The following is a 26,462-nucleotide window of genomic DNA, read 5'->3' as shown; positions in this document are numbered from 1 at the left end:
TCTAAGGCCAAGTAGAATAAGCTTCATTGGTCTGCATGAGAATTAATACTAGTGATGTAATCATCTGATATTTAGAAGAATTTCCTGTATCAAAATCCTCAGTTTAACAATTACTTCTTTAAATATTATTTAAATATTATTATTTATTTAAATATTATTCCTTTAAATATTATTTTTAGCCCAATTATCTGAGGGAAAATATGCCCTCAAATACCACTATTTTATAATCAGTATAAAATTTACCTCAAACATACATGTACTTTCTAAGCAAGATTATCAATGTATAAAACAAAATGCAGGGCTTCCCTGGTGGCGCAGTGGTTAAGAATCCGCCTGCCAATGCAGGGGACACAGGTTTGAGCCCTGGTCCGGGAAGATCCCACATGCCACAGAGCAACTAAGCCCATGTGCCACAACTACTGAGCCTGCGCTCTAGAGTCCGTGAGCCACAACTACTGAAGCCCACGCGCCTAGATCCCATGCTCCGCAACAAGAGAAGCCACTGCAATGAGAAGCCCGCGCACCGCAACAAAGAGTAGCCCCCGCTCACTGCAACTAGGAGAAAGCCTGCGTGCAGCAACGAAGACCCAATACAGCCAAAAATAAATAAATAAATTTATAAAAACAACAACAACAACAAATTGCAAGTTCCACAATAACCTTTTTTAAGAACTGTTAGCTTTCAAGTTTAACTCAAATTTTTTACTGTATCATTTACTTCTAATATTTTTAAAGGTGCATATTTTTAACCACGAGGTAGATAGAGCCTGTAACTAAAAAAACGATGCACACACACACATTTTCTCAGATAACTGGGTAATCAAAAGAGGGCAGGTGCTGCACTTCTTTATTAGTACTAATTTAAGTAGTTCTACAGTGTTTTTAATATTGTTGTGAGAATTAACTGCATAAAACAGAACTAAGTTCTGTTGTAAATTAATAGCTGCAAATTAAAACTATTTGCTATAGATCACACAGAAGCTCATATCCAATATTAGCTATTTTGGAAATATTCACATGCAACCAAAAGAAAAAGAATGTTCATGGCCTTAGGCTTTAAAGTTCCACTCAGCAGGGCTTCCCTGGTGGCACAGTGGTTGAGAATCTGCCTGCTAATGCAGGGGACACGGGTTCGAGCCCTGGTCTGGGAAGATCCCACATGCCGCGGAGCAACTAGGCCCGTGAGCCACAGCTACTGAGCCTGCGCGTCTGGAGCCTGTGCTCCACAACAAGAGAGGCCACGACAGTGAGAGGCCCGCGCACCGCGATGAAGAGTGACCCCCACTTGCCACAACTAGGGAAAGCCCTTACACAGAAACGAAGACCCAACACAGACAAAAATAAATAAATAAATTAATTAAAGTACCCTTAATTTTAAAGGATAAAATAAGTTCCACTCAGCAGTATGACAAAAGATACAAGCAACCAATAAATCATCTGCAAATCTTTAAAAATACACACACACACACACACACACACCTCCACAGGAAGAGACAATGAGCAATTATGTTACTATAATCCTTACTGAAATCGATGAGAAACCTGCCATAGCCCTTGCGTTGGTACTGGGGAAGAATCATTATACAGGAAACGTTGTACTTCTGTTGGCAGTGCTTTTCCTGGTGGAGAAAACAAAAGCCAAGTGTTTGGCTGGTAAGACTAAACACTGATGCTAATTTTTAAGAAACAAATACTAATAGTCAAAACCACAGCCCTGGTCCTTTGGGAATAGCAATGCACATCAAGAAAAAAACACCCCTCTGGGAGGAGAAAGGACACAGTTAAGTCACTGCCATTACCCACAAAGCAACCATACCAGGAGAATAAAAATATAAAATGAAATGACGCCACCCAACACCATGTGCAGCTCAAAAACAGTATGTCAATGCCTGAGGTGAGCAGAGGAATCCGAGTCCCAACGGATCTGCAAAGCTACAAATGGTGTGTCAGTGTGGCACCCTAGAAGTGGGACGATTCATCACCAAAGTTTCCTTTATTTCCCTTTTTGGTGCTACATAGGGTGGGAATAAGTACACTTTTATAAATCAAGCAATATATTTAAAATTATATTTAACTACTGAAATAGCCTAATAACAGAACTAGGACTTTTCACTTAACTATCTTTATACACTTAGATTTTACCATGGGCTTGCTTAAATGAAAGTACATCTTTTACATTGTTTGACTACAAAAGAAACTATTTTTTCACCCCAAGAGAATGAAAAATTGAAGGAGAGAAAATACCCTTTAATAAAAATGGCTTCCTAAAAATTCTTACTTCTATGCCTAAAATGCAAATTAGGAAGAGATTTAAAATGAGAAAGAACTCAGAGAGGTAATGACTCTGTTTATTTCATGAGTTCTATCTATCATCACCATGGGAGTAGAAGTCATATTAAAGCTTTCCCTCTGGGTAAGCAGCAGTTTATGTTCCCAGCAGAGTACAGTCTGTTGAACATTACTAGGCACCTGCTGGTACCAGGTAAGTTTCTCAATGTTCCTTCTGTTTCCCTTTCCAGAAAGCTAGATGGCACCCAGAGGTGCTGCATCCTGTAGTGTCTCCTAGTGAGAACCAGCAAAGACTGTTTCAGATTTCCATATGAATTCAAAACAAATTTAAGCTGATATACTTACTTTAGAAAAATAGCCAACAAGGTGGCAGCCCTTGACATCATTCTGGGTTAGTACATAAAAAAGAAATGGCTCCACGTCATAATAGAGTGTTTTGTGGTCAAGAAACAATTTTGCCAAAAGACACAGGTTCTGACAATAAATGGTACTCACATTCCCGTCAACCTAGAGGAAAAAAATAGACAAAATGGTCAGCAGGGTGTCTCTTTAGTTCTAGAATAACACACATCAGAAACAAGCACCTGTGAGTACCCACAGTCCAGCCTAAGATGAGCTGGCAGCTATCAGAACAAAATGGACCTGGAAGCGGTCCCTTGAAACGGCAGAGTACAGTGCCTGCTATTTTAAAACAACTAAATATATAAAACACTGCACTTCAACAAAGCATGAAAAGTCTAGACAAGGAGGTGATGGCCAGTTTTAAAAACAGCACTTTTTGCTTTTATAACAAGATTGACTACAGGAATCCTTCAGATGGCAAGCTGATCTGATGTATTTTTTAAAGTATTCAATTCAACAAAAGATCTAAATGCAACCTCTCTTCTAAAATACATATAAGTAAAGCAAGGTAAAACGATAGTTTAATCTGTGCCAGCAGCTAAAAGCAATGTAATCTGACTGCCATGATGAGATTTCCCCCAAATAAAGCTACTCAAGGGATTATTATCAATTGTCAGAAGCACCAAGCAGGTTCGCTAGGCAGCAACCTGGCAAGTGAGGTTATTTCTTGGACTCCGGTTGGCCAAGATCAGGAGGACTAGGCTACACGCTCCCAATACCCCTGTAATTCTTGGCACTGCTGGAGCCAGTTCTTTTATGAAAATGCCAACAATTGCCTACATCAGACCCAAAGACATTGACATTTCAAGACTGCAATTTCTTTAGCAATTTAAGTAATTTATTGTACACCACACCCTTTCCCTCCCCACGACGTCAAGAGCTCCTCTATTCCTCACCTAAAATAAAGGCTTTGGGAAGATGAAGAAAGTGAGGGATGGAATAGTTCCTGACAATCTGAAATTCTATCATCATAGTAATTAACAGAACTGAGCACATGGCAGGTACTCAATTAATACTTGGCAATTAAACCACAGAACTGAGATCAAGAAATTAAAAACCACTACTAACAACACAGAATCACAGATGTAGCATAAGTCATACAAACATGATGCAGTCAGGAAATATATTAAGATTTATTCAATATACAGCTATTACACATACCTCTACACAATATTCCTTTAAATAGAGCAGTAGAAATCTTTTCAATTAAGTGTCATATTTCATAGATTCTAAGACACAATCTTATCACATCTAAACATAAGTAAAATCCGTTGGCACTTAATAATCAAATGGAGTTTGATCATAATTAGCAGTACCTTTACCTTCTCAGTAGTACATAAAATAAGATATATTACAACTGATGTCTTTGATTCAGTGAAATACAGAATAGTTTATTCAGAGATCAAGCTTGTGAACTGGGTACCACTTAGATTGGCCTAATTCTGCTTCTCCCTCATACAGCTGAATTACTGACTCAACAGTGAATGAACAACAGTAAAATAACATTTCCAAAAAAAAATCAAGTTGTGCAATTAAAGTACAGGTGGCACTGTATTTGAAATGGGTAGGAAGACAACTACTAAACATCTTCTACTTTACCTCAAAGACAGAAATGTTATTCTTTCTATAAATCTCATTAGCAGGAGGATGGAACCAACCACATTTCTTCATGTGCTGCTGTAGAATAGTTCTACTTTTCATATATTTTAGACAGAATTCACAGAGATACAACTTAGGCAGCCTGTAAAAAATAATTACACAAATAAGAGGGCTTTATATTTTATAAGACTTTAAACTTTCATCACTATTCTTTTTTGATTCTCATTACTACCCAGGTAAAAAGGTAAAGAATGTATCATTATCCCCATTAACCAAATGAAAAAAAGGAAAAACAAAAACTAAAGATAAAACTAAGTTGAATAACAGGATCCAACTAATTAACGGCAAGAAGGCAGGGGTGAGAATCAATTCACCCAATTCAGTGCTCTTCCTATTAGACTAATATTTTGCAGTCTTTTTAAGTTACCCACGGGACAGATATGAAAATCTCACCTTCTCTACTCCTTGATAATCTCCATTAAGTAAAAAGTAAAGTCTACCTTGAGAACACACCAATAAGTGAAGATTTTGTTACGCTATATATTCTTTCTTCCTTTATTTGATCATTCAGTCATTAATTTCAGAAAATGAACATTTATTGAATACTATCAGGCCCCTGTGCTAGGTACACTAGGTACAGAGTGCTGAGTAGGATGGACATATAGTAGGTATTATAAAAGCAGATTTTGTATATCTTTTTAAGTATAAAATTATAGTATGTTTTTTTCAAGTCAGGACATACTACACTACCTCCTTCCTTCCACCCCTGAAATTCTGGCTTCCTCTCTAGTTAAATATCACATTAAATCCTGCAACTCAAAAGTCTATTTTTCAAGGTGAAATAAAATTTCAATTTATTCATTCACATATTCTCTGTTATACTCATATCATTTATATTTATTCAACTGTCTTGCTATTTTAGCCGTAGTTTAACAGGATTTCTTCCTTATAATGTCCCTTTTATGAGGAGCTAGGCAACAAAGTGATGAGATCAGTTCATAAAGTAACAGAAGGAACATAACCTAAACTAAAACCCAGTGGCCTTTATATGTACTTTAGTCTGAATTGAGAAGACCCCCCAACGGCTCTCTATTATAAAATATACACCCCATGTATCCTCAGCACAGAGGCTTCCCTGCGTCCTGAACTGTGTCCAAAACTGGTAAGCATGCCTTGGTAAGCTAAGATCTGATCCTACAATGAAAACTGCATATGTGAAAATACTGGATGATATGACAAAAAATATAATCCAAATAAAATACGGTATCTTCCCTCATATAAATAAGTACTGAGGCGGAAGGAAATTTTTAAAAAACCTCATTAATTTAGTTGCCATCAGTTTAGATAGCTATGCTTTAAAAAGATTAATCTGGAATTAAAGAAAAAGTAGATTAATGTACAAAAATGTTTCCTTTGTTAACGTGTGAAGACCATAACTAGTTTTTCAAGTTCTACTTTAGAAGCAGCTTTTGAAGCATATTTACCTGAAAACATCTAACATTCAACTAAAGCCTTTCCCAGGTGTATTATGGAACACTAGTTCTGTATACACTTAAGTGTTTCATGCTCAAGTAAAGTGGGAAAAGGCATGTGATTAATTTTTTCTTCTCCCTTGGGGATTCACAATGTGTATTAATTCCTTCTCTACAATCCCACATCTTATTTTTAAAACTGCCATTCAGCACACTAAAAGCTTCCATGGAACTGCTGTGGTATATAATATTTCTAAATGTCTACAATATGTAACACAAAAATAATGTCTAATATTAGTCAAACTCAAACAACCCAAAATTATATCATTAGTACAAAAATAAGCCATTCCAAAATAAAGTACTGAGTGAACCAAATAATGACTGACATTACAAATAAAAGCAGCAGGCGCCAAGAGCACAGAAAAGAAAGGCTTCCTAGGCCACTCTGCTTATTTCCTTTGTATGTTGCCTCAAACTACTCAGAGAAGCAACGACAGCAGGATAAATAGCTTTTTCCTTCTTTACCACCAGAACTAAAAAAAACTCAAAATGAAATGGCCCCAGTTGTATACTTCATCATCTAATGTGGGCACTAATTGTATTAACTGAGTCTCAAAGATGACCCACAACTGCCAGCCTGTCTTCCTGAATAACTTGGATTTTGAACGATTTCTTCTTCAAAGGAAGGTGGAAGAATGAGGTTCTCCCTATAAATGTACTTAATGGCGTCCTCCTCCCTGCAACTACTCTACTACTTACCTATTCTTTACCTGTTCTAAATTCTCAATGGGCTATATCTAGAAAAGACAAAAACTCTTTGAAAAGATACATGAACCTCAATGTTCATAGCAGCACTATTTACAATAGCCCAGACATGCAAGCAACCCAAGCGCACATCAACAGAAGATGTGGTACATATACACCCATATACATACAATGGAATATTACTCAGCCATGAAGAAGAACGAACTATTGTCATCTGCAGCAACATGCATGGACCTAGAGAATATCATACTAAGTGAAGTCAGACAGGGAAAGACAAACACTTTATGGTATCACTTCTATGTGGAGTCTAAAAACGAATACAAATGAATCTACATACAAAACAGAAACAGATTCACAAACACAGAAAACAAACTTATGGTTACCGAAGGGGAAAGGGAGGGCGGAAGGGATAAATTAGGAGTATGGGATTAACAGATATAAACTATACATAAAACAGATGAGCAACAAGAATCTACTGTGTAGCACAGGGAACTATATTCATTATCTTGTAATAACCTATTGATATAATGGAAAATAATCTAATATATATCAAATTATTTATAATATATATAAATATATATAACAGAATCACTTTGCTATACACCTGAAACTAACACAATATTGTAAACCAACTATACTTTAATAAAATAAATAAATAAATTCTCAACGACCAATTTTAACTTGTTACAACATGAAGACAGAGAAGAATCCTTGAGTATAGGTTCTGTGTGACAGCTAAATATTACAAATAAATATTTCCTACAAATGTGAATCTAAAAAACCTAAACAAAATTCTGAGCTTTTTGAAATAAGAAAGAAAGAGACAGAGAGATGGAGGGAGGGAGGGAGGGAGGGAGGGAAGGAAGAGAAGAGAGGAGGAGGGGGAAGGGAAGGGGGGAGAGGAGGGAGAAGGGAAGAGAGGAAGAACCAGTGACTTTTCCGGGTTACAATAATGACAAATGCCAACTTCAAGCTGTTTACTTGGAATAGCAAGATGTATGGCATTTTACTGATTATTTTTTTAAAAACTTCACTGGGCCTTATTATGTGAAAACTAATAAAACAGAAGCAAGCATAATATGATCTAGTTTATTCTAAATCAGTTCCTGCTGAAAACATTTTTAAAGCCTCCTACTTATTTTTCTTTCTTTTTTTTATTGAGGTATGGCTGATGAACAATAAGTCCCAGGTGTACAACATAGTGATTCACAATTTTTGAGTTATACTCCATTTATAGTTATTATTAAAATATTGGCTATGTTCCCTGTGCTGTAAAATATGTCATTTTAGCTTATTTATTTTATACATAGTAGTTTGCACCTCTTCATCTGCACCACTATCTTGCCCCTCCCCCTTCCCTCTCCCCACTGGTAACCACTAGTTTGTTCCCTGTATCTGTGTGTCTATTTCTTTTTTGTTACATCCACTAGTTTATTTTTTAGATTCCACACGTAAGTGATATCATATAGTATTTTTCTTTGTCTGACTTATTTAGTAACCATAATACCCTCCAAGTCCATCTATGTTGCTGCAAATGGCATTATTTCGTTCCTTTTTATGGCTGAGTGGTATTCCTTTGTCATATGTACATATATACAGATACACACCACATACATAGATAAAGAAGATGTTATATATACATAACATCTTCTTTATCCATTCATTTGTTGATGGACACTTAGGTTGCTTCCATGTCTTCGCTATTGTAAACAATGCTGCTATGAACATTGAGGTGCATATATCTTTTCGATTTAATGTTTTTGTTTTCTTTGGATATATACCCAGAAGTGGAATTGTTGGATCATATGGTAGTTCTACTTTTAGTTTTTTGAGGAACCTCCACACTGTTCTGCACAGTAACTGCATCAATTTAAATTCCCACCAAGTGTACAATGGTTCTCTATTCTCCACATCCTCGCCAACATGTTATTTGTAGATTTTTTTTGATGACAGCCATTCTGACAGGCGTGAGGTAATATCTCATTGTGGTTTTAATTTGCATTTCTCTAATGATCAACAATGTTGAGCATCTTTTCACATGCCTGTTGGCCATCTGCATGTCTTCTTTGGAAAAATATCTATTCAGGTCTTCTACCCATTTTTTAATCAGCTGGTTTTGGGGGTTTTTTTTGTTTGTTTGATGTTGAGTTGTATGAGCTGTTTATATATTTTGGATATTAACCTCTTATTGGTCATATCATTTGCAAGTATTTTCTCCCATTCAGTAGTAGGTTGTCTTTTCATTTTGTCAGTGGTTTCCTTTGCTGGGCAAAAGCTTTTAAGTTTAATTAGGTTCCATTTGTTTATTTTTGCTTTTACTTCCTTTGCTTTAGGAGACAGATCCCCCCAAAACACTGCTGCGATTTATGTCAAAGAGTGTTCCACCTATATTTTCTTCTAGAAGTTTTATGGTTTCAGGTCTTATCTTTAGGTCTTTAAACCATTTTGAGTTTACTTTTGTACCTGGTTTAAGAAAATTGTCTAATTTCATTCTGTTGCATGTAGCTGTCCAGTCATCCCACCATCATTTACTGAAGAGACTGTCTTTTCCCCATTGTACATTCTTGCTTTCTTTGTCATAGATTAATTCACCATAAGTGTGTGGGTTTATTTCTGGGCTTTCTATCCTGTTCCACTGATCTGTGTGTCTGTTTCTGTGCCAGTACCATACTGTTTTGATTACTGTGGCTTTGTAGTATAGTCTGAAGTCAGGGAGCATGATGCCTCCAGCTCTGTTTTACTTTCTCAAGATTGTTTTAGCTATTCAGGATCTTTTGTGTTTCTACACAAAGTTTAAAATTTTTGTTCCAGTTCTATGAAAAATGTCATTAGTAATTTGATAGGGACTGCACTGAATCGGTAGATTGCCTTGCGTAATATGGTCATTTTTAACAATAATAATTCTTCTAATCCATGAACACAGTATATATCTTTCCATTTGTTTGTGTCATCTTCAATTTCTTTCATCAATGTCTTAATAGTTTTCTGAGTACATGTCTTTTACCTCCTTAGGTAGGTTTATTCCTAGGTATTTTATTCTTTTTGATGCGACTGTAAATGGGATTGTTTCCTTAATTTCTCTTTCTGATAGTTCACTGTTAGTGTACAGAAATGCAACAAATTTCTGCATATTAATTTTGTATCCTGCAACTTTACCAAATTCATTGATGAGCTCTAGAAGTTTTTTGTGGCATCTTTAGGATTTTCTATGTATAGTATCATGTTATCTGCAAACAGTGACAGTTTTGATTCTTCCTTTCCAGTCGGAATTCCTTTTATTTCTTTTGCTTGTCTGACTGCTGCAGCTTGGACTTCCAACACTATGTTGAATAAAAGTGGTGAGTGAGCACCCCTGTCTTGTTCCTGATCTGAGAGGAAATGCTTTTGGCTTTCCATAACTGAGTATGACATTAGCTGTGGGCTTATCATATATGGCCTTTATTATGTTGAGGTATGTTCCTTCTATGCCCACTTTCTGGAGAGTTTTTATCATAAATGGATGTTGAATTTTGTCAAAAGCTTTTAATGCATCTACTGAGATGATTATATCGTTTTTCTTCTTCAATTTGCTAATGTGGTATATATCACACCGACTGATTTGCAGATACTGAAAAATCTCTGAATCCCTGGGATAAATCTCACTTGATTACTGCTTACAATTGTTTATGATCATTTTAATGTATTGTTGTATTTGGTTTGCTAGTATTTTGTTGAGGATTTTTGTATCTATGTTCATCAGTGATATTGGCCTGTAATTTTCTTTTCTTGTGGTTATTTTTATCTGGTTTTGGTATCAGGGTGATGCTGGCCTCATAGAATGAGTTCAGAAGCATTCTTTCCTCTGCAGTTTTTTGGAATAGTTTGAGAAGGACAGGTGTTAACTCTTCACTAAATGTTTGGTAGAATTCATCTATAAAGCCATCTGGTCTTAGGGTTTTGTTTATTGGGAGTTGTTTTATTACTGATTCAATTTCATTACTGGGAATTGGTCTGTTCATATCTTCTATTTCTTCCTGCTTCAGCCTTGGGAGATTCTAAATTTCTAGGAATTTTTCCATTTTTTCTAGGTTGTCCATTTGACTGGCATACAGTTGTTTGTCATAGTCTCTTATGATCCTTTGTATTTTAAAAGCCTCTTACTTTATTAAAACCAAGCCTACTGGGATGACACTGTTAGTCTAAAGGGAATCATCCAATAAAACTCCAGGAAAAAACAAAATATTTCTTCTTGTAATAGTACAAACGGCTGCAGTTCTCTCACTGAAAAGATATTATCATATAGGAAAAACATTAGCTCACATGAAATGAAATGCAGTTATTGAGATTATGAATACTCCCTGTCCTAAACAATACTGCTGGGTGCTGCTTTCTGTCATCTTCTTCCTGAGAGCACCTCGGCCTTGACCATCAAGTTGGTGTATGGTCACTGTGATTAGCTGCATCATGGGGTATAGCCCCCATACTTGACATTCAATTTTAAAGTCACCCATTATATGGACACCACAGTCTATGAAGTCAGGACTGGGCTGCAGCTTATTGTTTCCCTTACTTCTAGGATGATGCAAATATTCTTCCTAGAAGTCCCTACAATACCTTCTTGGCTTTTGAACATTGCCCAAGATAGTAGCAGTTTGTGTGACTTTTATAACAGGTCAACTTGTAGTAAAATTTTAATACAATAAAAATTGTATCAAATACTACTTGAGTCAAAGACTATGGTACAAGCCATCTAAGATCAATCTAGATATCAATGCTATATGGAGTAGTGAAGCAGAGAGGTTAAAGGTTATGGCTATATGGTAAGAGAAAAGTGGGATTAAATCCTGGTTCTGCCACTTATAAACTGTATGGTCTTAAATATGTTTGCTGGGGGCCCTAGGCTGTAAAACGAAGAAAGCAATATCCACCTCACAGAATTATTCCAGAGATGTTTAGTCCAGTAGCAAGCTCAGTGAATGGTAACTATAGCTGCTATTATTTATAATTAATACTATGAATATTTTTATTCTCCTTTCATCCATTTTACGTCATCATTTAATGGGCATTCAAGGACTTCAAGGATGCTGTTCTTTAGTAACTGGGGCTGTACATAATCTACGCATCAAATCAAGTCAGGAACAGGATCAAAAGGTAGAGCAAGGTTCCTAAGCTACTCAATAATGTGGGAATCTGCCTTCTTAGGATCTTAATATGATCTTGCAGCAAAGAGGTCATTAAGAAGCTAGGCTCTAAGCAGCTCAGGAGTAGAGGCTATCCCATGATCACAGTTCCTCTTGCCTCTAGCCCATCAATGTCATGTTTTTAAAGGCAGAGCAGGGCCCTCTATGGACCTGTCTTCCATGTGTGTGCATAACATGGCCCTGTTGGAGAAACCTAGGGTTAAAACTCTGGTTTCTATTTTTCAACATCTGAGACTTAATCATACTGCTCCAAATGAAGCAGCATTATTGCTTCATTGCTGTTGTTTCATTTTGCTTTGTTTTTTTTTTTTTAAGTCATGGATGCAAGATTACTTAACATACACTACACACACAAATATCTGAATATTATGGGAGACAATGCATAATCCCACTTCCCAAAAGATTTTTCCTCCTGTGATCGTTTTTGTTTTTGCTCCAATTGTCCTATTTTGCATGCTTTAGGATTTGGAATTTTTTTAAAAGTGTTTAAAACCTTTAACAACAAGAAAATAATTTGAAGTAATTTAGCAGAGAATAATAGTCATTAACAAAGTAAAAATACAGGTTTATTATTTGGAAAACATAAGATCTCTAAACATTTTAGTCAACTCAAGTTTAAAAGAACTCAGAAGCGAAACAAACCTAAACTCATTTTAAATAGATTATGTGGTTTTCTAACAATGTACTTAAAATTATGAATAGACAGAAAAAGATCACAATTATCCATACTAAAGAGCTTATTAAATTACAGAATATTTTCTGATGCAAAATTCAGGGAACCCTCCACAGTGGTGGATAAGAAAATGAATAGAAAATGTCTAAAATTCTACTTAAGAAAGTTGATGAATTTTACAGTTCTTACCCTATTGCTGCCTTCTATTACAATTCCTATTATACTTTTTTGGTTATGTATTTTTCTGCTGGCAATGTTTGTTCATTCTTTCACTGATAACTAATTCCCTCAAAGCTGATTAAGAAGTCACGTTCTAGTGACAACCTCATCAGAACAAAAAGCACATTTTTGATGAGCCTTAATATCTTAAAGTCAACAGCCTCATGGTTGGGTCCATTCTCATCTTCTATCTCCATTCCTTAGTAAATGGAGTTCCTCTCCTCCCCCTGAGAGGAAGAGAGAAGGTGCCTGTGGTTCTAATCTCTGCACTACAATCCCTGGAACAGGTGACACATGTGTTGGACAAGCTTTCTTTTCTAAGTGAAGCACTCTTGTGATTTGGACAGCTCACTTAAAAACGGCAATAATTTATTTTAAATTACTATTAACTGGGCTTTCCTGGTGGCGCAGTGGTTGAGAGTCCGCCTGCCGAAGCAGAGGACACGGGTTCGTGCCCCGGTCCGGGAAGATCCCCCACATGCCGCGGAGCAGCTGGGCCCATGAGCCATGGTCGTTGAGCCTGCACGTCCGGAGCCTGTGCTCCGCAACGGGAGAGGCCACAACAGTGAGAGGCCCACATACCGCAAAAAAAAAAACCAAAAAACAAAAACTATTACTTTAAATAATAATTTATTTATTTAAATAATTTATTTTAATTAAGGAATTAATTCCTCAACTTTGCTGTTCTTGATCATACAATATCCTGGCTACCCAGAACTCCTGAGGAGGAAATTGCACTGAATACCTGTGTTCTGTAGGTAGTTGAGGAATTTCCTTCCCTCTTTTAACATATATACATAAAATAATATATAAATATAATTTAATCTTTTTAATAAACTCAGATTGTTGTTCTTCCATGAAATAAACAGAATGCTGCCTTAAAGATCTACCACAGAGTTTGGGGCTAACTGACCCTACAATAAATGGGTCTCAGTTTGCTGTGTTTCATAAGCTTTATGTTAGTTTCCTGGAGTTTTGCTTTCTCTCTCTCTCTCTCTCTCTCTCTCTCTCTCTTTTTCTTTTGGTCACTGAGATCTAGGTCTGTAAGAACATTCTCATTCTTATTTTTCTATTTCTGTTAGACTTGGAAACCACAAGCAAGTTATTAAGTTACATGGAAAGTTTAAAAAAATACTGAGTTCTAGTTTTTTAACAAATTATACTGGCCTATTCCCAGCTTCTTAGAAATAACCCCTATTAAAGCACTGTGTATACTATAAAGCACTAAATAAATCACTGTCAGTATAATTATTTTGGCTAACATTTTAGACAAACCATGTTACTAGATAGGTAAGAAGTTATATAATGAGTACTCTGAATACGTGTTTAACCCACAGAGCACCGTAATTTATTATTTCTTATAACACTCTGCTAAATGGGAAACTGAGGCATATGTAGCTTAGGGATTAAAGAAAGAATTAATATGACTGCTGTACTTCAAATGGTAGGCCAGTATTTAATTTTTTGACCAAATCTTACTTTAACTCTTTCAATTTCAACCCTAAAAGAAAAAAGTAATAATAACTGACATTACTGGGCACTCACCATTTTGAAGTGATTTACATATTTCAACTCATTTAATGTTCACAATAAACCTCATGAAGTAAGAACTACTGTTAGCTCTATTTTACGGATGAGGAAACTGAGGTAACAAGTAGCTGGGTAACTCCTAAGGTTACGTAGCTTATAAATGTCAGAGTTGAGTCATGAAACAAATCTGGCATGCTGCCTTACCCCAAAAAGCTGGTGACTGACCAGTTTTTATATCTAGAAACCCAAGCCATTTATATGTAATATTTGTCCAATTACTCCTGGGAAAACAAATTATTTACTAAGTTCGTTAAATTATAAAAATTTAAATAAAAGGCTACTCAGTGAAACTTTATTTATAGTTAAAAATAAGAATCTCCCTTTAAAAATATTCTTAGTGTGAAGTATGAAGGCAAATTTCTCATAAACAAAAAATGTTCCCCTTTCATTCTGACCATGTGTCGGGTTTCCAATCTTAAGTAACAGCTTTGGACAGGTTACAGCAAAGAAAATCTAAAGCCAACTGAGATTAAGCAGCTGCCAAAGTATGCTGCTATTATGGACATTTAAAACCAACCAGTTTTTTCAAATGTAAAAACATGAACTGCACTACAGTGTCTCCAAGATCCCTTCTAGTGCTGAAGTTCTATGAATCTAAGAACAGAAAGTAAATGGTCTCTTAAAACATACCTTGAGTATTCTTGAGGATATGGAGAAGAGTACCAGGTGTGGATTTCATACTTCCCAAACTCAATAACAGAGGGACAGCGGACTTGTGGATCAGGGGGACCAGTCACTCCAACTTTCTGTGCAGTGAGAAAATACATCAATTACATAAGTTAGTTAAATTAAATACACTGAGACAGATAACAAAACCAATAAAACAAAAAAAACCCATCTGAATCTAAGTGTCGCCTTCTCAGGATTCCACAGGAAAAGTTAAAAAGCCAGGAACAAGCTAGTAAGTTTTGAAATAAGCTGTATTATCCTTTAAATAGAGCATCCAAATGAAGAATAAAAATGCTAATAAATCTCTTAGAACCAAATGCAGTTGGTAACGTTGCAGTTTCCACATTTAATAATACTGTGAATATCCTCAACTAAACTCACTCCTTAATCACTTAGTTGTTAAAGAGACCCTGCCAGCACTTGGGGATATAAAGTCAGGGGTGGGGAGGAGTGCTTGCTGCCCACTGGCCGAGATCACATGTACCGCGTCCCAAGTGACAGCAACAGCAACCACCTACTCAACATGTGAGCACGTACAGAAAGGAATCATCCTCCGGTTTGTGAAAACAGATATTAAGGAATATGACAAAACAAGTAAGAGTCTTCATTTTACACTGCCCCTAAAATTCCCTTCTTAGTGGTTTTTCATAGGTTTAACCAAAGAAAGTAATACTCTGTTAAACACACACTTTTATCCCTTTTTATCTATCTTCTGTATATAATTAAAATAATTTCTATACCCCCATCCCTGCAATAACCTGAACTACACTATCTTAAAAAAAGAATAACTTGTAAAGCGTTGAGGACTTCCACAGCAGCAGCTCAAATATAAGCCACTGCTATTGACTACAAGGATCGGGTTTTAAAACCTTAAATTCAAGGGGAATCTGATCTGCCCTGCATCCACTACAGCAAGATTCATACATGTATATAGGCATACCTCGGAGATACTGTGGATTCGGCTCCAGACCACAGCAACAAAGTGAATATCGCAAGTCACACGAATTTTTTGGTCTCCCAGTGCATATAAAAGCTATTTACACTATACTCTAGTCTATTAAGTTTGCAATAGCATTATGTCTAAAAAAAACAACGGACATACCTTAAGTAAAAAATACTTTACTGCTAAAAAATGCTAACCATTATCTGAGCCTTCAGCAAGTCACCATAACAGATCATGAGAACAAATATAATAATGAAAAAGTCTGAAATATTGCAAAAATTACCAAAATGTGACAGAGGCACAACAAATGCTGCTGGAAAAGTGGTGCTAATACACTTGCTCAACTCAGAGCTGCCACAGCCTTCAATCTGTAAAAACCTAACTATCTATGAAGCACAATAAAGTGAAGTGCAATAAAACAAGGTATGCCCCTGTGTGTGTTATGCATATAACATGTAATATATATGCATGTATATTTATTATGGATAGTCTATTAAATGACTTTTTTTTAAAAAAAGGAGCTAGAATTTAGCCTAATCAAACACGAGTATTAATAACTCTTCAAACGAGCAACCAAAATTATCCTTCAACTTTATGCTTTAAAAATCACTGAGAGATTACTAAAGTCCCTTGTTGGAGCTCGTGACAAACACACACACACACACACATACACACACACACACACCCCTTCTAACAAAACTAAAAAAAATTCAGAGGCTTTTATTCACTTTTCATATAAATTCATTTAAGAAGCCTTTTCACCACAACTCATTTGAGAACTCTCTGGTCTTTCTAACCATTCCCTTTTATAAAAGGCCAAGGGACTTATCTCAGGTTTCATGCTGGAACACAGCCAGGTGAAACCTCACCTCTTCCTCAGACACCTCAAAACAAAAGACAAACATCTATTAGTTGGATAAACTGTGTTATGACACCAAGGAGTACTGAGGCTCTTCCAAAGGCAAAAATCAAAAAGAAAAACACAAGACAGGGTTAAAATAAGATTTTTTTCATTTCTGAAAACCAAAATAGAACTCTGCAAAAGGTTTTAAACACACTGTTCTTTAAACTACATTCCAGAATCATGTATTCTAATTCATAAAGTAGTATCTTTTAGCCTATCTTCACAGCTCAAAACAACAAGAATAGTAGTATAGAAAATATCAGAATAACCAATATCAGAAACCAAATCTAACTTCCTGAGCCAAGGATCAAGCAGGAAGCACGAAAGGTGAGACCATGCACCTGCTCCGGCACCGCCTGTTGTGTGAGAGCTTTCCCATCCGCTGCCCGGTGCTCCTCCAGGTGGATGCCCAACGCAAACGTGGATACCCAGCCCCAGTACAACTGTCTGCACATTGCCGTCACTAGGAGAGTCTATGTAAAACCAGACTCAGAGCAGACCTCCTCTGCCTTCGCAGCTCTCGCCTTCCCGCACTGTGAGATGCGCACAGCCACAGGGCTCCACGACCTCCAGCTCCCTTGAGAAAGAAGCCTCTGAGCCAGTGTGTTTCCCTTTACCAAGGTCGGGAAATTAACAAAGGCTCTGTGCAGTGAGGAAGTAACAGCTGCATCTACACCACTCATTAACCTAGTCCTTGCCAAATTCAAATTGTCAAATCTGAATTACAAGGTTATCTTTACTAAATCATTTTATTTTTAAATTTCAGTCAAAATTTCATTAAACATGCAGCTTTCAAAGTAGCAGATATCTAATATAATCAAGGGCACAACATTTTTTTAAACTTTTAACTCAGGTTCTGCCACTCTGTGCCCTCCTTCTCATTTGAATACGCCAAAATCTTTAAAACATAACATATATTCTGGGCCAGAATGGACTTTTTAATCTAAGAAAGTAAGGGGGGGCACTAAATGCACTAGTAATTGGGCTAAATCAAAAGGTAACTTTAAATATACCTATTCTAGATAATGAAACTTTTATTACCAGCAATTTGAGAAAAGACTGTTACTCTTCTGCAAAAACTCCACTTCTGTCAAATGACTAATTTATATTTTCCAATACAGAGACCACTCTTGCACACAGAGACCCCCAAGTCTAGATCTGGTACAGAACGAAAATTACAACTGATGTAAATACAGCCCTGTTCCCTCCCTCTGCCGGACCTTCCTTTCCCATTCCCTGTGGGAAATGACATTTTGGGGTGGGAGTGGAGGGTAGGACTGTACCCTTAGTATCAGTATGAGAATGTGAAATGTGGGGAGAGGACATATCTTTCTGGTATTTGAACATTTTCCCATAAAAACTATGATAAAAAATAATTCTGTTCCTTAGGGATTAAAAGTTACCTGATGAAAGAGATGCATAAGAATGAGTTCACATGCTGCAAAGTGGAGAGAGCATGACCTTAAGGAGTAAAGAGACTCAGCATGTGTGGGGCACCTACTGTGCAGTCTCTGCACCTCGCACTGTCATCTCATTTATTCCCCACAATCCATTCCTCAAAGTAGGAAACAACATGCCTGCTTTATAGATAGGGGGAGGGGAGAGAAGCCAAGGATCAGAAAAGTTAAGAGGTAAAGAACTCCAGGACAGGAATATCAAGAGTGAAGCACAAAGAAAGAAAAGAACCAACCGGGTACAAGGTGAGATAGAAAATATGGGTAGCCCTCAACTAATTAATTTCTGAATTCCAAAAGTTTGTGTGTACGTTTCTTTGAACTGGAACTTAGTTTTCCAAAGAAATGAAGCTACTACATGTCCAGAGTCTCTTATCCAAAACCCTTGGAATAGAATGTACTTTGGAATACTGAATTTTTCTCTTGTTAGAGAAGTTCTACAGTACCTATATGTATCTTAAATCAACAGCCTCAGTAGGATTTGGGACAATGCTCCATAATCAGATACATTAATATTTTTTTAGCAAAGCATATGAATAGTCACATTAAATGGGATAAGTAAAGAATATATATAGTCTAAACTCAGTTCAGATCATGTTTTGCCAACAATTGAATTAGGGTAACTAAGATCTTACTATAAAATGAGTTATAATTTTTTTTCACTCTAAAGAAGATATACATACAGATGGCCAATATGTACATGAAAAGATGTTCAACATCACTAATCATCAGGAAAATGCAAATGTGAACCACAATGAGATACCACTTCACACCCATTAAGATTGCTACTATAAAAAACAAAACAAAACACCAGAAAATAACAAGTGTTGGCGAGCATCTGGAGAAACTGGAACCCTTAAGCATTGCTGGTGGGAATGTAAAATGGTACGGCCACTGCGGAAAAAAACAGTATGGCAGTTCCTCAAAAAATTAAACACAGAATTATCATATGAACCAGCAACTGCACTTCTGGGAATACAGCCAAAAGAATTGAAAGCCAGGACTCAAACAATTATTTGTACACCATGTTCATAGCAGCCTTATTCGTAAGTCGAAAAGGCAGAAGCAACCCAAGTGTCCATTGACGGATAAAGGGATAAAAAAGATGTGGTACAAACACACAATGGAATACTATTTAGACTTTAAAAAGGAAGAAAATTCTGACACATATTACAACATGGATGAACCTTGAAGACATTATGCTAAGTAAAATAAGGCCGACACAAAAGGACAAATATTTTACAACTGCACTCATGTGAGGTCTACCTAGAGTAGTTAAATTCATAGACAGAAAGTAGAATGGTGGTTGCTAGGGGCTGGGGGAGGGAGAAATGGGGACTTAGACTTTCTTTTTCTTCTTATCCAGCTTAGATTCCAAGGTCTTTTACTGTACCTCATCTTTACATACATCCTTAACTTCCTTGCTTTTCTCCTGATTCACCAAAATCCCAACTCTGGTTAAATTCAATATTCCAACACAATCCAAGTTATTACCCTCATATCTGAACACTATTAGAGAAAAACACAGAACCATGCTCACTAGTCTCAATTTATAATTCATACCCACTAACCTCAATGGGCGCTTGATGCTTCCCTACTCCATTCACTCTCCTACTCTTCTAGATTATTTCATTACTTTCTCCTGTCTCTCAAGCCTCCAATACCTTGTACCCCATCTTCACATTCAAGCAATGCCTTTGCTTTCTAAGAAGCAATCAGAAGAGAGCTTCCACAGCTTTCCACGGCACATCTGTATGTCTACCCTTGTGGCCATACACCCTGCCCTTCCTTAAGGCTATGGATAAATGGTCTAGGCTCCTACCTAAGGTCAATGCCCCAAATGATGTGAATAACATACTAAGCGCTTTGCAAATATCAATTCATTTAATCCTTTCAAGAAACCTATTAAGTAACTTGGTTGACCAAGGTCACTCAGCAGAGACAGGATTTGAACCCGTGTAGGCTATCTCTAATACCTAGGCTCTTAACCACTATCTTAATAAATACTCAATACAATTTTGCTAAATCATCAAATGAATGAACTCAAAATACATCTAAACAGCCTTTAATATGTGACTCATAATTAATGGGTAAATGCCTTCAGACACTAAAACAGCCCTCTGCTCCCATCCCTAATTTCAGCAGTACCAAGGAGTCCACTCCAGCAACAAAAAAGCAGTCATGGGGCTTCCCTGGTGGCACAGTGGTTGAGAGTCCGCCTGCCGATGCAGGGGACACGGGTTCGTGCCCAGGTCCAGAAAGATCCCACATGCCGCGGAGTGGCTGGGCCCGTGAGCCATGGCCGCTGAGCCTGCGCGTCCGGAGCCTGTGCTCCGCAACGGGAGAGGCCACAACAGTGAGAGGCCCGCGTACCGCAAAAAAAAAAAAAAAAAAAAGCAGTCATGGAGATACCTTAAAACCCTAGCATGCTAAAACTAACATCCTCTTACTAGCTTTCAAAGTCCTCTAAAATCCAGCCCTATACCAGTAATTCAATGTATTTTTTACCATTACCCAACAATGTTCCATGCAGTTTTACCTCTCAGACTAAACTACAGGCGGTCCTTGCATTGCATGCTACCATGTTAACTGAAACTTATGCATATCAAAACTGAGATCCAATCTCAGTCGCTACCGAGTGCATGAAGCACGAACACAATTCTGATATGCATGTGTCCCCATCAGCACAGCGCCATGCAAAGCAAGGACTGCCCGTGTTATAACACCTTCACAGGCAGCTATTGTGTTTCTACATCATCGCCACAGTATGACCTGCACATAGTAGGCCCTCAAATATCTGTTGACCTGATGGACCAATAATCACAATGTCTCTTGTATTAATATAATATATACACTGTATTCCTCAAAGCTGAAGTTAATGTGGTTTACTCTACCTGGTAAGCCCTCATCCTCTTCATTTACCTAAATCCTGCTTCTTCTGTGACCATCTCAGATCATACCAACTCTTACTAATCCTAGAATATACTGTGAACATATGAAACAGTCCATATCATTTAATACAGCAACAAATTACATCAACTGGTACTCTGGGCCACTGTTTGCTGTTTATCTTACCTTTCCCTACTTGCATTCAGTACAGGCTTTATGATTTTGATGCCTCTGTAACGTCTTTTACAAGGTAATGCAGGATGTTACTGTGATCAGGGGCACAAAAATGGAAGTCACACAGGCTTCAGCTCTAATCCACCTCTACCATTACTAGTTACATAACTTCAGGAAAGTCACTCAACTAAAAGTCTCGGTTTCCTTGTGTAAAGTGGAGTGGGTTTCAAGAAGCATGCCCTTTGGGCACTCAAAGAAATCCGGAAATTTGCCATGAAGGAGATGGGAACTCCAGATGTGCGCGTTGACAACAGGCTCAACAAAGCTGCTGGGCCAAAGGAATAAGGAATGTCACATACCGTATCCGTGTGCAGTTGTCCAGAAAACGTAACGAAGACGAAGATTCGCCAAACAATCTCTATACATTGGTTACCTATGTACCTGTCACCACTTTCAAAAATCTCAAGACAGTTAATGTGGATGAGAACTAACTGCTTAAAGCTATAGAACTGCCTTTGCATCTTGACTTTCCTATTCTAGTTGTAGCTAACAGGCTCATATATCTTAGAGCAGCTCCCAACTACAAGATCATCTGGCAAGTGTTTCCTAAATACTGTACCTGGGCCCCTTCTCCTCAGTCCCTGGAGTTTCTGAATATTTTAACAGAGCCTAGGCAGGTTAAGGTGGTTCTGAAGTACATCCTGGCTTGAGAATGACTGTTTAGGTAGTTGCGACATTAGGCATATAATGTTAATGCTTTTACATGCATGTTTTGTTAATTCTAAGATAAACATTTTTCTAGGAAAAAAATTAATTACTTAATTAAATTAAATAGGGATAACAATCCTTACCTCATAGGGTGAAGAGAGTTGTTGAACCTAGTTTATTCCATTTCTAATTAACTGTTCAATTCTTTATGCAAAGAAGAAAATTATTTTAGTGGCCCACACAGATTTCAAAAATGCTGTTAACTTTCTAGAACCACAAAAAAAAAACAATCAAATCCTTCAAAATTAGAAAGCACTAAAATTACTATAGAAATATAATGTGCTATTTGGTGATATTTTATGTAAATATCATTCTATATATTTCGAGGAGGCTGTTATGCTCTTCAATGTAATGAGTTGAATACAAATGCTTCTTTCTGGTAATGCATCTTTTAAGAAAAACCATTTCTTCCAAGCTCACAAGATCACTGTTGAAATATAATTCCAAACAAAAGCCTATACTACTAATTTCTTATACTTCTGTTTTTCTTTTTAGAGGTGGCTCTTTTTTATGAAGTGTTCACTGACTAGCTAGTAATGATGGAACATAGTACCAGGCAAACTATATCCTTCTCCTGAAATTAAAACAAAAACAAAAACAAAACAAAACAAAACCAATTAACAGATGACTTTTTTTGGGGGGGGTGGCACTTGCTAAACGTTTCAATAATGCTCAACTTAATTAGATAATGTATCACACAAAATTTAATTGTTCAAGATCATCACTATTGGATTTGCTTTTGTGAGTTCGTTTCCTACTAAATGGTAAAAGCTCTATGAAAATAAAAACAATGTCTCATTCATAGCCCCTGCACCTAGCATAGTTTCTAGAACAAAGTAGGTACTTAATAAATGATGGGTTTTTGCTTGGATGTATTCCTATATTAACTCCTTTATCATTTATTTATCTCTTATGAAGACTGCATAAGACCCTGTAATAAAATCTTCCTGCAAAATTTGTGGAACAAAGGTTGAAGCAGTTTCTACTAAAGAATATCTAGGCTCTCAAAAATGACTTTGTATGTTATGTTTATGAATGCTTCTATTATTTAAAAACATCATCTAATCTAATCAATAGTGACTCTCCCCACTGGCTTCAACCCACTTTCTCTGTTACATTAGGTCAGAGAGCCTGGGAGCTGTCCTTGACAACCTCCTGCCCCTTTACACTGCACACTGAACCTACCACCAAGTTCTGCTGACTCCGTCTCTGAAATGCATTCTAAATCCATCCACTTCTCTCCCATTTCCACTGCCACCTCTCTAGTCTAAGTCACCATCTTCTTCCATCTGGATCACTGAAAAAGCCTCTAAATTGGTTTCCCAGCTTTGACTCTTGCCTAATTCCAATCCATTCCTCATAGAGTGGCCAAAAAAAAAAAAAAAAATCAATGCAAATCTGATCTATTTCCTTTCTAAAATCATTCAATGATTAAAGAAGATGTGGTGGATGTATACAATGGAATACTACTCAGCCATAAAAAAGAATGAAATAATGCCATTTGTAGCAACATGGATGGACCCAGAGATTATCATACTAAGTGAAGTAAGTCAGAGAAAGACGAATATCATATGACATCACTTATATGCAGAGTCTAAAAAATATGATACAAATGAAACTTATTTAAGAAACAGAAATAGACTCACAAACATAGAAAACAAACTAATGGTTACCAACGGGGAAAGGGACAGGGAGGGATAAATTAGGAGTTCGGGATAACAGATACACACTACTATATACAAAAGAGATAAACAACAAGGACCTACTGTATAGCATAGGGAACTATATTCAATATCTTATAATAAACCATAATGGAAAAGAATTTTCTAAAAAAAAGCATTCAATGGTTTCCCACTACAGTTACAATAAAAACCCCAATCCTAACTTATGTCATCAGCTTATCTCTTCAGCTTTATCTTTTGTGAATTTTATTCACTGTACTCTAGTTATACTGGCCTTCTTTTAGTTTCTCAAATTTACCAAGATCCTTTATGCCTCAAGACGTTTACACAGGCAGCCCCTATGTCTGGAACATCCTTCTTAACTGTTTTGTGCCTTGCTGACTTTTCCACTCAACCTTTAGGTCCCTGTGTAAATTATCACTGCCCTAAAAGAGGAATCCCAGACACCTGGACCAGGAAGTGTCTACTATAACCTCTCATTGCATTCTTATTTTCTTCCTGTTACTTATCAGTTTGTAATAACAGATTTATTTGTATGATTGTTTACTATCTGTCTCACTCATGAGGCAAAGTTTCATGAAGGCAGAAGCTATGACTTTTTGTTCAGCCTATAGCTCTAGTTCCATGCCGGGCACATGAATTCCAAATGAATGAACCTCATGCAGAAATACCACCATCGTCAGAATTTCAGTGCACTGCCAATGAAAATAAGCACAGATTAGAATTCAAATATCTAGTTATTTCTTTGGTGCCAGATAACGTACATGGACAATCACAAGTTTAATAAAATGCTGGAAGAAACACACAATTAGCCAGATTATTGTCAATACAAATTTATATTGTCTCCACTGGGTCTCAGCAAGGCTCAGCACCCCTTTTAACTCTCTCTAGTCATCTTTCTCTTCACACTCCTATTATTCCAACTCCTGGCCCATTTCTCCCAGCAGAAAATTTCATTTAAACATCCATTCATTAAACAAATATTTACTGAGCCTTTACTATATTCCAGGTACTTGGTATAAAGCAGTGACCAAAAAGGAAGTGCCTGTTCTCAAGGCACTTACATTCTAGAAATAAATATTTCCATTCAGGAAGTGATAAGTACTATATAGGACAAGCAAGCAGGTAGGGGGACACAGAGTGATACAGTGGGGATAAATGTATGCTATTTCAGTTTGGGATTTAGGAAGGGCCTCTCTGATGGGTGACAGGAGCAGAGACCTAAACAGAGTGAGCCAACTAGACGCCTGGGCCAGAGGAAGGGCAATCCAGACGGGGAGCAGTAAGTGCAAAGGCTCCAAGGCAGAAGAGTGCCTGGTGTGTCTGAGGAAGAGGAGGAGGCCTGTGGCTGGAGCAGAGCAAACAAGGGCAAGAGTGGGAGGACAACGTGGAAGAGGAGAGCAGGCACAAGGTCATGGTGGGCCTTTTTAAACATTCTAAGCAAGACTGAAAGACACTGGAGGGCTTCTGAGCAGAGGAGTGGTATGTTTCAAAACATTTACTGCGGGCCCTGTATAAAGAATACAGACTAAGGACTGGGGTGAGGAACAGGAGTGGAAGCAAGTAGCTGGGTCTGGAGACGTTACAACAGCCCAAGCAGGTGCCGGCAGCTTAGGCTAAGACAGAGGTGGAAGGGAAAAGAAGGAGTCATATTCTGGATATATTGTGAAGGCAGAACCAACAGGATTTGCTGATGAACTGAATATGTACAGAGCATGAGACAGAAAAAAAATCAAGGACCTCTTTGGGCCTGAGCAAGTAAAAGAACAGAACTACCACTGACTCCTGTTCTCCAATAAAAGGAACCAGGGATTCTTAGAGAAATGGCTGAATCTACAACTAGAACAACAAGAGCCTAGGATATACTGCTGTGGCCAAAAGTAAATATGAATATGGACTGTACAAATATCGAATCATTTTGTTGTACACCTGAAACTAATACAATGTTATATGTCAATTATACCTCAATTTTAAAAATCACCAAATGAATAAACTGGAGAAAGTAACACACACACAAAAACCAAAGTTAAGGGTGAGGTAGAGATTAAAATCACAATAAATGTTCTCAATCTGTGTGGGGGGAAAAATGACAGAGACACGTCAGAATGACACAGGGGCTGGCTTGAGGTTCCCCCTGCCCAAATCTGGAACAATCTGAGCATCAAAATAAATATCAATAGCAACAAATGATAAGATAACTCATAAAATAAGAATCTACAAGTCATAGATAGACAGATAGACATATGGATGGAGGGAAGGATGGATGGATAGATAGACTGATAGACAGGAAGAAGGAAAAGCTCTTCCTTACAGCAGTACGCCAATTAATAAACATAAAATAAATGATGGAATTAGAAAATCATCTAATTCCATCTAAAGCAACCCGCAAAGTCTAGCAGGTAAAATTTGATAAGAAACAGGATATTTACAGAAAGTGTATTCCCACAAGATACATATTAATAATTACAGAGGGCAAATGATTTCACAGAGAAGAAACAAGGCACGATACCACTGTAACCAAGTGATCAAGTTAACATCACTTGTAACAGGACGAACACCTACTACGTGCCTCCTGGTATGACACACTGACGAGGACACGTCACCTCTGTAAGACGTTTAACAAAATAAATGACCTGCACACGTCAAAAATGTCGAGGGCGTGAAAGATAAAGACTGAGAAACTGTTTCAGGTTAAAGGAGACTAAGGAGACACAACAAATAAACGAAACACATGATCCTAGACTGGACAGTGGACCAGGACATGGCTTATTTTTCCTTTTGCTATAAAGA

The 26,462-nt window shown here is 37.2% G+C and overlaps 1 protein-coding gene across 1 annotated transcript in view; it reads right to left on the bottom strand.

Moving 5' to 3' along the window:
• KAT6A (lysine acetyltransferase 6A) overlaps window positions 1-26,462 on the bottom strand; it is a 107,372-nt gene that overhangs the window by 12,451 nt on the left and 68,459 nt on the right. The window contains exons 9-12 of the mRNA XM_060001514.1: window positions 14,820-14,935; window positions 4,291-4,432; window positions 2,635-2,796; window positions 1,526-1,619 (exon numbers count right to left, since the gene is read on the bottom strand). Of these exons, the coding sequence (XP_059857497.1) occupies window positions 1,526-1,619; window positions 2,635-2,796; window positions 4,291-4,432; window positions 14,820-14,935 (514 nt within the window). The remainder of the gene's footprint in view (window positions 1-1,525; window positions 1,620-2,634; window positions 2,797-4,290; window positions 4,433-14,819; window positions 14,936-26,462) is intronic.

Source organism: Delphinus delphis, chromosome 21, assembly GCF_949987515.2.
Source record: "Delphinus delphis chromosome 21, mDelDel1.2, whole genome shotgun sequence".
In the NCBI taxonomy this organism is placed as follows: domain Eukaryota; kingdom Metazoa; phylum Chordata; class Mammalia; order Artiodactyla; family Delphinidae; genus Delphinus; species Delphinus delphis.
This window is presented reverse-complemented; position numbering and strand designations above follow the sequence as displayed.